The sequence below is a fragment of the Diabrotica virgifera genome, chromosome 7 (assembly GCF_917563875.1).
Source record: "Diabrotica virgifera virgifera chromosome 7, PGI_DIABVI_V3a".
Lineage (NCBI taxonomy): Eukaryota > Metazoa > Arthropoda > Insecta > Coleoptera > Chrysomelidae > Diabrotica > Diabrotica virgifera.
The window spans coordinates 86,979,958-86,993,049 of record NC_065449.1 but is presented as its reverse complement, the minus strand read 5'-3'; the positions used below and the strand labels follow the sequence as shown (position 1 = coordinate 86,993,049).

Genomic DNA, 13,092 nt, shown 5'->3' with positions numbered 1-13,092 from the left:
TTCAGTTTTAAATTGTCTATCGTAAACTCGCAAACGATCAACTATAGAGACAATTAATTACACAAGACAATTTTGTTCCAATAATCTAAAAAACCTGAAAAAATTGATTTTCATAAAATCTTAAATTTTTTTATAAATGAATATAGTAATAACTCCGAAATTACGGCATTTAAGTATAGAGTATAGGGAATATTACATAAAAAATAATCAGTATTTAATAAGGAGTTCAAAAGGAAAAAATTATATAGGATATACCCCTTGAAATAAGAACGTTCATGAGATTTCCAGAAAAATCAAATATCTGACAACAATGCAAATACCATCATAATATCGGTCGCATCACAAGACTCTTAAGCGCTGGTTTCCTCGAAAGCGGTGCCGACAACGTCCGATCGTAACACTGCGATGAATGACATCATAAAAAACTGTACCATGCAAAATAATAGCGTTGGTTTCCAAGGATGCGTTGGAAGCCACCGCTTGCTGAGCTTGCACATGCCATTGCCCCAGTGAAGAACCTTGAATTTTTCACCGTAATCTGACGTAATTCATCGCAGTGCTACGGTGGCTGTTTGTCGGTGCCGCTTTCGAGGAAACCCAGGCTTTAGTAAAATCTATAAAAATCATGCAGGCCGATTCCGAGATAATTGAGGCGTTCCATACATAAAATTCACTCTGTATTTTTTATAAAAAATTATAAGTAAAAAATGACGTTTAAGTTTTGCATATTTTGTTGGTTATACAGGGTGTCCCAAAAGTAGCGGAACGGTCGAATATTTCGCAAACAGAACATCGGATCGAAAAACCGAAAAATACGTGTACAATAATTTTCAAAAATCTATCGAATGACACCAAACACGACCCCTATTCCACCCGCTGGAGGTGGGGTGGGGCGTAACTTTAAAATTTTAAATGGAAACCCCCAGTTTTTATTGAAAATTTGGATTCCTTACCTAAAAGTAAGCAACATGTATTCAAGACATTTTTTCGGATTGTAGATAGATGGCTCTATAATTGGAAAAAACGATTTATCGTGATACCATAGATAAATTATAAAACGGTCTAAAATCTCGAGAAATACACTTCCAAATGAAAAACCAAAAAATATATTTTAATATTTTTTAAAAACCTATCGAATAACAACAAACATGACTCTTCAGCCCACCCCGTGGAAGTGGGATGGGGGGTAACTTTAAAATCTTAAATTGGAACCCTGATTTTTTATTGCATATTTTGATTCCTCATGAAAAAATTATTAAAATTTATTAGAAATTTTTTTTAGAATTGTCCGAATAAATGTTACTTATTCTTTTATAAGTAATACAAACCTTCAATAAAAAAGGGGGGTTCCTATTTAATATTTTAGGGTTACCCCCACCCCACCAGTGCGGAGTGGGAGGGGGTCGCGTTTGCTGTCATCTGATAGGTTTTTGAAAAATATTAAACTCGTGTTTTTTGGCGTTTCATTTGAAAGTGTATTGAGATATTTGACCGTTTCTATAATTATTTACCTATGGTATTACGATAAATTGTTTTTTGCGACTATAGCGTCATCTATCCACAATTAGAAAAAATGTCTAGAATAAAAGTTGCTCACTTTTACGTGGGGAATCCAAATATGTGATAAAAACCTGGGGGTCTCCATTTTAAAGTTATCCCCCACCCCACCTCCAGGGGATGGAGTAGTGGGTCGTGCTTGATGACATTCGATAGATTTTTTAAAATTATTCAATACGTATTTTTCACTTTTTCGATACGATGTTCATTTCGCGAAATATTGGTTCCGCTACTTTTGGGACACCCTATATGTTGTTATCACCATATTCATTTAAAGCAATTGCTAGATACCTGTATTAAAGAGTGTCACGAAAAAGGCTTTTTATTTGCTAATTTCTCTGGTTTAAACAAGGAACGTGTGAGTGCGTTAATCTCGTGTCTAATTCGTTGATGAGCAATAATAATAATTATTATGATTTTGTCTAATCTAATTTATCTAATTAGCCTTCTTCGGTCCATCGTTGGACATAGGCCTCCCCAATCCTTTTCCATTCTTCTCTGTCTGTCGCTACAGTTATCCACCTAGAGCCCACGTGCTTCTTGATATCATTTGCTAATCTTATTTGGGAACTTCCTCTGCTTCGTTTATATTCCCACGGTCTCCAATTTATGAGAATTTTGTCCCAGCGGCATTCTTTATATCTTATAGTGTGCCCGGAAAATCTTTATTTCAATTTTGCAACTTCTTGTCTAACATCCCTAACTTTGGTTTTCTCTCTTATCCACTCGTTTCTCTTTTTATCGATTAGTCTTATGTGCAAAATTTGCCTATCCATTGCTCTTTGCGTTTTTATGATTTTGTCCATGTTTGATTTTGTAAACGTCCACGTCTGGGAACCATAAGTGGGACCAGGGAGTAGGCATTAATTATATACCTTTGTCTTAAGATGTTGTGGATATCTTTTCTTTTTCAGGTTGTAGCTTAGTTTGACAAATGCCGCCTATGCCAGTCTAACTCGTCTTTTGATGATTTTGATCTCTGCTGTTTGGTTTTCCTTGTTAAGTTTTATAATTTGACCCAGACATACATAATCGTGAACATGTTCTATTTCATCTTGTCCGATCCTCATTGTGATCCTCACCTGTATTTGTTATGGTTTTGGTCTTGCTTTAATTCATATTAAGGCCTATTTTTCCGGCTTCTATGTCCAGTTCTTTAATCATTTTAAAGAATTCTTTTTTTTTATGGGTTATCAATACGATGTCATCAGCGTATCTTAGTGGTTCAAGCGTTGTCCACAAATTTTTATTCCTTTTTCTTCCCATTCTAATATTTTAAAAATATCTTCCAGAACCTGATTGAAAAGTTTCGGTGATATTGTGTCACCCTATCTCACACCTCTATTTATTTGTATTGTTTGTTTTGGCTGCCTTATATAATTGGCTCTCAGGTGTGTATATCTTTGGTCAATTCTGCTGTTAATCAAAGAACTTTTCACTGCCCAACGTTCGACAGTGTCGAAAGACTTTTCGAAATCTATAAACGCTATATAGAGGAATGTGGTATTCATTTCCTCGTTATATAGTACGTAAATCGTTCAGCTGGACATAGGGACTATACATTGAGAGAATTGTGGCAACTGCGGTAACCTGTGTTAGTTGAAGCTTCTGTTCGAGTACGAGTTTTTGGTGCGATAGAGCTGTTAGAACGAATAGAATGAGTTAATTTTGAAGCCAGGCTGTTCATAAATAAATCAAAAAGGATTTTCATACTTAATAAATAAATGGTCACTTGTGCTAAATCCCTTTCTAAAACTAGCTTGTTCTTTCGACTGGTATCCGTCTAATGTTGTCGTCAATATATTGATTAAAATTTTTGTTAGGAGTTTATACATTTTTCTACGACCGTTTAATAACATGCTCATTATTCGCTATTTTTTCATAGATAATAGCACCCATTACTGTACCCGTGAGTAATAATTCATTACTCACGGGTCATTACTCACGGGCTGAAGTTAGATTCAAGTGGCGCATGCCACTTTTAATATTAATACTATATAAACTGCAAATAAAATTACTTAAACTTGTTTATTTAATACAATAATTATTGTAATTTATACCAATAATTAACTTCGAAAAATTTTTAAAGGAATTTTACTGTAACAATGTCAGTATATTTTGTACGTTTATATCTTGTTTACTAAAAATTTTGACGTTTATCATTTAATTTAGTGACAGTGACATTAGCGCATTTTGTTTATGTTAATTGGAATTTATAACTAATATTGTGTTTGTTTTTCAAGTTACATTGTGTTAAATATGTTATAATAATATATTATGTATAGTTATATATTATTGTATTATATATAGTTAAATGTAAATATACATTATAACTATATATTATGAAATACGTCCACCGACAACAGCCATTTCCTATTTATTAGATTCACTGACAGTAGGTACAAATTTAAGCGTATAATTTTTCGGAAAAGAATAGAACTTATATTGACTAGTTCTAGTTGTCTTTTTACAATAAATAAGAATTTAGTAATAGTAGGCAACCAATTATTCAGCCAAGTACTAGGGGTCAATAGCATTTAGGTATTTCTATAAATTATTATAATTTAAATCTCGAGTAGTTGATAATTAAATTTTTTACTAATTAAAATAAAAAAAGTCGTAGAAAAAGTATAGTATTCTACTCGCATGTAATGGCTATTACTCACTCTGATGAATTACGACACTCGCCTACGGCTCGTGTCGCAAACTTCATCATCGTGAGTAATAGCCATCATTATATGCTCCTTGAATAATATACTATTAATTGAGGAGTGTTATAGGACGGTATTTTTTTATATCTGCTTTGTCCCTTTTTGTGTGTAGGATAATGGTTACGGATTCCTTCCAGTTCTTTGGGATTCTTGTTTCTTTTAATATTTTGTTAAAAAGGGAATAGAGCGTATTAATTACCACTTTTCCACTATATTTCAGCAGTTATTCCGTCTTTTCCAGACGATTTGTTGTTTTTCATTTCTTTCAATGTCTTCTTTATTCCTGATTTGCTTATTTCTGGCTGTAGCTTTGATGGTTCCTTTTTTGTTTTATATAACTCTGAGTAGAAATGGTGGATTATATTTATGATGTCGTTTTTAATGTTTGTTTCTACTCCTTTTACGTCTTTTATTCTGTTTATTTCAAATCTGCCTAGTTTCCGTCGTGAGCATGTCATATTCTTGTTGTTCTGTATCATTTTGCTTATTTTTTTATTGATTTCTACATATTCTATAGATTTCCTTTTGCCCTATTCGATCAGCTTTCTTCTTTTATCGATCAGCTTCTTTATTTCTTTTAAGTTTACTCTTTAGTTGTCCTTTTTTACATCCTTTTTTGCTATTTCTTTTCCTGATGTAACCATCGTTGCTGTAAGTATTTTGTCTGTTTCGTCTATATCTTTATCATCGCTGTCTAATTTTTGGGTAAGTTGTTCTTTTAACAGGTCTTTGTATTTCTCTTTATATTGCCCTAGAGTGATTCTATCTGCTAGATCTCAGTTTCTTATTATTTTTCTTTTCATCTCACAGTTACCGTCTATACTAATTTTTTCTCTGACCATCCTGTGATCGCTACCTGTTGTGAATTTGTTAAGAACTGTTACGTCTTTAAGGATATATCGTTCCGTGGACCGTATGTAGTCGATCTCATTTTTTGTGGATCAATTAGGGCTGATCCAAGTCCATTTTTTTGGGGCTTCTTTTTGTACAAGGAGTTCATTGCGTATAGACGTTTTTGTACCTTTGTAGATGGTTTTGCACCTTTCAGTTATTAGTGGTAGTTTTTAAGGAATAAATATTTTTTTATTTCCTTATAGTAAACTACGAATGTTACTACTTCTACTCCTGACACTATTTATGCAAAATTGAGTTTTAATTTTAAAAAGGATTTTAATTGGATTAATTTTATATTACTCGATGTGTTTCTGTATGTGTTTATTATTTGCTCAGTTTTGAATACATGCTGATAATTGTGTCAACATTGTCCAACAAATTGGTTGAATTGACGACATATTGTCTGTCAACAATAATTGTTTACGCTAAATCTAAATCCGACAGTTGATTAGAATTGGTTCACCAACCCAATAATTAAAGGGTTGCGAAATTTATTTCTGTTTATAATTTTAATTATTTTACTCTGTAAGAAATTGTTTTTGTTTATATAAATACACTCAGGTGCAAAACATTCGATCCACGCCCATTTTATGGAGAAGATATATTTTGGAGATGCCAGTTATACAGTGGTGAACTTTAAATTTGAAGTCCACTTTAACTTTATTATGAAATCGGGTGTAACTCATTATAGTCTAGGCGCCAAATAGAGGTCACCGTGTCCTTTTCAATTCTGATGGACAAACTCAACGGTTTCTTATGGATTTTTGGCTGCTGATTGCGAATTTTGAGGGTGGAATTCGATCCGAGTGGTCGAAAAATTGTTATAAACAATTTAATTGTTTATAAATTGTTTATAAAGCTCTGGCTCATAAACTAAAAGAGATAAAAAATAATATTTCAAATAAAATTTGTTTGTTATTAAAATACAAAGAAAAAAACGTTTACTAAACTTGAATCCAACAATTAGAACTCAAGATATTGTAAAATTAGTGCACAATGCAAATTGCAAATTGCAAAATAAGTATTTTTCGAAGCTTTATCGATCGTAACTCGGCTTCTACGCACCCAAATGAGCCTTAGAAAGTCTTATTTTAAAGATTAATGAATATACTTCCAAACAAAGTTTATTAAATTACTTTTTCTGCATTTGTTTTAAAGTTATATCCGTTTGAATTAAAATTTTCTTAAAAAAATTGTACATTAATTTGTTTACAAGGGTTTCAAGCAAATTTGAGCTATAAACATTTATACTTTAATTAACAATAATGATAGAAGAACTCAATAGGAACATTTTAAGCTTAAGAAAATGTTCGTATGTTTATTTTTGGCCAAGATATCGATATTTTAATAGCGCGCTCTTAGGCGCGAGATTGGCTCACCGCGTGAAGGTTCACGTGCTAACTTCTCGATGCAAATTATAATTTTATATGTATATAGGTTATCTTCATTTTTCATTTTTGAAGATCCCAATAAAATTTTATTATATAATTCATATAATTAAATCATCATACTGTACCTCGTATCACATTTCATTCTATTTATTTTGTCTTCTATTTTTTGTACTAAATGAGAAAAAAAATTAAAAACTGATATTTCAGAAATATTACTAAAAAGTAAGTTGATATTATATATTAATACTATTTTTACAAACATTATCTTTCATGCATCTGCATCGAGATATACAGAGAATATCAGCTTTTTACATCTGCATAAGTTCTTAGAGCAATTTTTACAGTTACATGGTGGTACTAAGTCTGTTCTTGTAGGCAGTAAAACTAAAACTTTCTGGGGCTTCAGTCTAATTATCTATATGATGTGGACTAACCACATAAAAAGTGGATCTAGTTCTTTTGCAACATCATCAAGGCACGTCAATTGTGTGTATGCCGCCACAACATAAATGCTCGTTTTATATGCAATGATGATGCTGTAAAAGAACTCGATCCATTTTTATATGGATATCACATATTTGCTCATTTGCATGCGTAGAAGCCGAGTTATGATCGATAAAGCGTCGAAAAATACTTACATACTGACTGTGAGCCGATTTTGCGCCTCATAGCGCGCCATTAAAATATCGATATATTGACCAAAAATAAACTTACGAACATTTTAAAAAGCTGAAAATGTTCCTTTTGAATTTTTCTATCATTATTAGTAATTATAGTATAAATGTTTACAGCTTAAATTTACTTGAAACCCTTATAAACAAATTATTGTACAATTTTTTCAAGAAAATTATAAATTCAAACGGGTATAACTTTAAAACAAATGAAGATAAAATAATTTAACAAACTTTGTTTGGAAGCCTATTAATATAGCTTTAAAATGAGATCATCTAAGGCTCATTTGCATGCGCAGAAGCTGAGTTACTAACGATAAAGCTTCGAAAAATACTTATTTTGCAATTTTAAATTTGCATTGTGCACTAATTTTACAATATCTTGAGTTCTAACTGTTGGACTTAAGTTTAGTAAACGGTTTTTCCTTCGTTCTTTATTAACGAACAAATTTTATTTAAAACATTATTTTTTATTTCTTTTAGTTTATGAGCCAGAGCCTTATAAACAATTTATAAACAATTAAATTGTTTATAACAATTTTTTGACCACTCGGATCGAAATCCACCCTTGAAATTCGTAATCAGCAGACAAAAATCCATAAGAAATCGTTGAGTTTGTCCATCAGAATTAAAATGGACACGGTGACCCCTCTGGCGCCTAGACTATTAATCATAATCTTAATGTCATATCGTCGTACGTATGACTAAAGTCAACTAGTCCTTAGCTAATGTCTAAAGGTGAAAAACTATCGTGAGAACTATGTTTTATAGGTCAATACCGATAATTTGATACCCGATAATTTGTGTAATATACGCTCAACTTTGCAGACGATCAAGTAATAATGACTCAAGATTATGACTATCTAAACTATATGGCATGAAAATTAATTGAAGAGTATACAGGGTGTTTCAATAATAATTATCCATATAGTAACTGCAGAAACCTTAGCGCAAAATACGAAGATTTAGCCTAAAACACTTATGTGTGAACCAAATAAAATATGGTTCCTTACTGAGTTACAGGGTGTTTTATCTAAAAATTTAAAAAATATTTTTGCTCAGCATTTTAAAAATATTCGACGTATCCTTTTCATAATTGGCAGGAAGTATAGGTACTGTACAAAATACTAAATTATGTTAAACAAATATTTCTGTCTATTACCAGAGGCGTACGACGGGAGAAAGTGAAAGGTTGACCCTTTCCAAATTCTACGCCACTGGCGGAATTGCTATTTTAGTTCAATTTTTGGATTCTGCAATACTGTCTATGAAAATAATATACTCTTCATTCGTAACGATAAAGTCATTAGTTTTTGAGATTTTTGAAGTTAAAAATGAAACGACACGGTCATTTTGATTAATGTATTGTGTCGCTTCATTTTTAATTTTAAATATCTCGAAAACTAATAATTTTATCGTTACGAATGAAGAGTATATTATTTACATAAAAAGTACTGAAACCTCAAAAATTACACTAAAATAGCAATTTCGTCAGTGGCGTAGAATTTGGGAAGTGTCAACCAGCCACTATCCCTTGTCGTAAGCCTCTGGTAATAGACAGAAACGTTTGTTTAACATAATTTAGTAGTTTGTACAGTACCTATACTTCCTGCCGAGTATGATAAGGATACGCCAAATAGTTTTAAAGCACTGGGTACAAATAATTTTTAAATTTTAATCAAATGAATCATATCATAAATTAATCAAAATAACGGTGCCGTTTCATATTTAACTTCAAATATCTCGAAAACTAATGACTTTATCGTTATCAATGAGGAGTATATTATTTACGTAGAAAGTATAGGAGAATCTAAAAATGGCACTAAAATAGTAATTCCTCTAGGGCGTAGAATTTCAGAAGGGTCAACCACTTACTATCCCCTGTCGTACACCCCTAGTAGTAGCTAGAAACGTTTGTTTATCATAATTTAGTAGGGTGTATAGTAGTCGCACTTTCTGCCAAGTATGAAAATGATACGTCAAATAGTTTTAAAATACTGAGCAAAAATAGTCTTTAAATTTTTAGATAAAACACCCTGTAACTCAGTAAGGAACCATATTTTATTTAAGTGTTTTAGGTTAAATCTTCGTATTTTGTGCTAAGGTTTCTCCAGATACTATATGGAAAATTATTAATGAAACACCCTGTATATGGGGTTTAGAAGTAAATAAAATGAAAACCGAATACTTGTGCATTGATTAATATCGACCCCTGTATCGAATAACGCTGTAACTAACATTTTTCGCGATTTTGAGTTACAGTTTTCTTCTTGCACAACTTTTTATGCTCTATCTGCCAATTTGCTTTGTGTGGCTGTAACTGCGTTTATAATAAAGATTCCGAATGGAGTAATACCGTAACTACTGTAAAAAATATTTAAATTATTTGTAGAATAAACAGAGTAACTAGAGTTATTACAATTTTATTCGCCGCATAAAACTGTTGTTAGGTACAATTTTATTCGCCGCACTGGCTGTTAACTTCCGACAATATTGTGCAGGTGGATATTACATGTGATAAGAACATCGCAAGTGCAGTTACAAGATTATTCGATAAATTTTATATTTTATTAAAAACTGTATTTACCACAGTTCAAAAACCTATCCTGTAATCGAAAACGTAGACCTTATTCTAAAAGAGGAGTTTAACATTATATTACTTACTTTTTACATTGAAAAAATGTCACATGCACACAAAAAAAGAAATCAAAGAAATTTTTACCTTTTTTATCATTTAAAATAATATCAGAAATGCTGGTTACAACATTATTCTCTGCAGGGGTCGATATAGACTTTTTAAATTCTTCTGTGAAATAAATAAAAGTTGCTTCTGAAACAAATTTCTAGTCTACAAAAATTTTTGTCGTAAAACTTTATGTAGATGTATGTATAGTGTTTTTTTTACTTGTTTTTACTTGTTTTATTCTGTCTAGGTTCAGTTTTTAATATAGGTTATTATTTTTTAGCAGTAGTAAGCACTCCTTTAATGTAATAACAATCATTTTGTGTTTTAAAGGAGGTTTAATAAATAAATAAATAATACTCTTCATTCGTACCGATAAAATCATTAGTGTTCGAGATACTTGAAGTTAAAAATGAAAGGGCCCAATACATTAATCAAAATAGCTGTGCTGTTTCATTTTCAACTTCAAATATCTCGAAAACTAATGATTTTAACGTTACGAATGAAGAATTTCTATTATTTACATAGAAAGTATTGGGGAATCGAAATGTTGGGCTAAAATAACAGTTCCGCCAATGGCGTAGAATTTGGGAAGGGTTAATCATTCACTGTCCCCTGTCTTACGCCTCTTGTAGTAGCCAGAAACGTTTGTTTGTCATAATTTAGTAGGATGTACAGTACCTTTATTTTCTGCCAAGTATGCTAAGGATATGTTAAATTGTTTTAATGCACTGGGTATAATTAGTTACTAAATCTTTAAATAAAATACCCTGTAACTCAGTAACAAGGCCTATTTTATTTAAATGATTTTCGTTAAATCTTAATATTTTAAGGTCTATAATCTACAACTCAGAGATTGGACATTCTTAATTAATCACCTTGTATATATCTACCTATATTTACTATAATTAAAAATAAACTTTTGTTATATTTCAGTTACCCCTCCGAGCGTATTTTGGCTTCTGAACCCGACGAACATCGAATTTACCACTTCGCGGGACAAATGGGAAGGGAGCAACGAGACTGTACTGAAATATTTAATTGTCCTTTCTCATTAATTGATGTCGCTCTGGGACGCTACTCAGATTATTTGCAGTAAATTAAATTTTTTTAGATCTTATAAATTTTTCTTTTTTTTTTCTTCTTTAATTAGTGTCTGGAAGTTATCAAGACTTAATATAAAGTTATATAACTACACTGCTCGTCAGAGAAAACGGGCACCCCAAAAAATGGGTCATTTTTGATGTCTCCAATTTCCTAAACCTGTTGTCTGATTTAAGTGATTTTTTTAATATGTTATAGTCTTATTATTTAACAATATCGCTGTAATAATACTTGCCTGCAAAGGTAAAATAGTATATGTGAAAAAAGTGAGTTTTGAGATAATTGACTTTTTATTCCTTTACTGTGCCATTTTGTCATTTATAAAGTTAGACAAATGAAATTTGTAATATAAAAAAAGTATATTATAATAATTATTACAACAGCAAATAGGTGTAATTTTTTCAAATGTGCTCGTAAAGTGACATATACTGTTTTACCATTTTTCCAGTATACCCAAAGAGTATATATAGAAGACTTTATACATACATATATACCGTCCGAGGAGATAAAAATTTCCAGTGATCATACTATGGTAAAAGAGTATATGAAATGTTATACTATTTTACCATTGGAATTGGGACACCTTTTTTTTATGAAATATTGTATTTATTTATCGTATGGCAATTACAACACATTTAGAACAAAATTACAAACACTATTTATGAAAGATGAAGTTTTTCAATCCTAAAAGCAACATTAATAATATTGAAATAAATATTAAAAATATTACTAAAAGATTTTTAAATTGAAAAACTTATTGGTACATTTACCTGGTGACACCTCCAATGCTTCTACAATTTGCAAGCCAAATGGATGCTGCAGTGAAGACTTATATGAATAATAAAAATGGTATACATTTTTATTTTACTATTTATGAACTATGTTACCGTATAACAGCATATACCATATATATCCTGTTTTACAAGTAGAGTTTCAAAAAATAGATATAACATAATACCAGGGATAAACACTGTAAGACGATGTATACTATTCTGCCTTTGTAGAGTTTGCCGAATATACTATTTTACCATAGCAGAGACGCAAATACACGTACTCATATACTGTTTTACCAGTGTCACATTTTGAGAACTAAATGAGATAGAAATAAACTAAAAATTGCATAAGAAAGAGCGGGAAAAATAACCCAGTTTCGGCGGAAAATTCAAAAATAGATTTTTTGCAGGCAAGAATATTGTTGCTAGTCAGGTAGATTGTAATTGTATACCGGGTGTACCAATCAAACTGTGTTTTTTTCTCAATGTTCACAACCCCATGTGGAATATTCTATCCTTTTTAAAATACTGAAATTAAAACCCAACTATAGTCTCAGGATTTCTTAACATTCTGTTTTTGAAGTTATACTTCTTTAGGCGCGATGGGAGTGAATTTTACATCAAAATCCTTAATGCTGGACTCACGCGCGTTATACCTTTGCTCTGATTGGGTGTTCAAATGACATGTCAAAAATTATCCAATATGGCGGATGTAGCACAGCTGTGGTTGTTGTGTTATAAAATTTGTGAGAAGAGAAACAACAGACAAAAGTTAGTTATAATGCCTTTTTAAATAGTTTTCGTATAAATTTTTGGACTTATTAACATAGAAAAGATGCCAGGTGTGGCAGCCCATCAAACAGAGGAGTGGAGTTTTATTCTGTGACTGCCGTTTTCAATCACAAAATTACTGATAAAAACCGATTATCTCGAAGGTGTAGAGATCTTTGGATAATATCAATCAAGCGGGACAATCTCATACAAAAACTAAAGAATCAGAGAGTCGAGTATATTTTATTGCTGGTAAGCTTTTTAAAAATAGTTATCTTATGTTTTTCAAGTGGATATAACAATTAAAAAATAAATAATGAAGAATCTTGGCAAATTTGTATAGAAATAACAAATTTTTGAGTGATTTAACCAATTTTAAAAGCAGACATCTCTTCCCCGTTATAACATATAAGCCATTAAAATAATATATTAGTGTTTTTTAGTAAATGTATTATTTATTATAATTTTTGTGTCTCTTTGGATTTGTCTTCCTTGGTCGTAAAATAATAAAATATATCTATTTTTATATTTCACTTG

At 31.2% G+C, this 13,092-nt stretch overlaps 1 protein-coding gene across 1 annotated transcript in view; it reads left to right on the top strand.

The window, feature by feature from the left end:
* Positions 1-11,025, top strand: part of LOC114339932 (uncharacterized) — a 77,455-nt gene extending 66,430 nt beyond the window's left edge. The window contains exon 4 of the mRNA XM_028290616.2: positions 10,844-11,025. Within this exon, the coding sequence (XP_028146417.1) occupies positions 10,844-11,006 (163 nt within the window). The 3' untranslated portion in view covers positions 11,007-11,025. The remainder of the gene's footprint in view (positions 1-10,843) is intronic.
* The last annotated feature ends 2,067 nt before the right edge of the window (positions 11,026-13,092 follow it).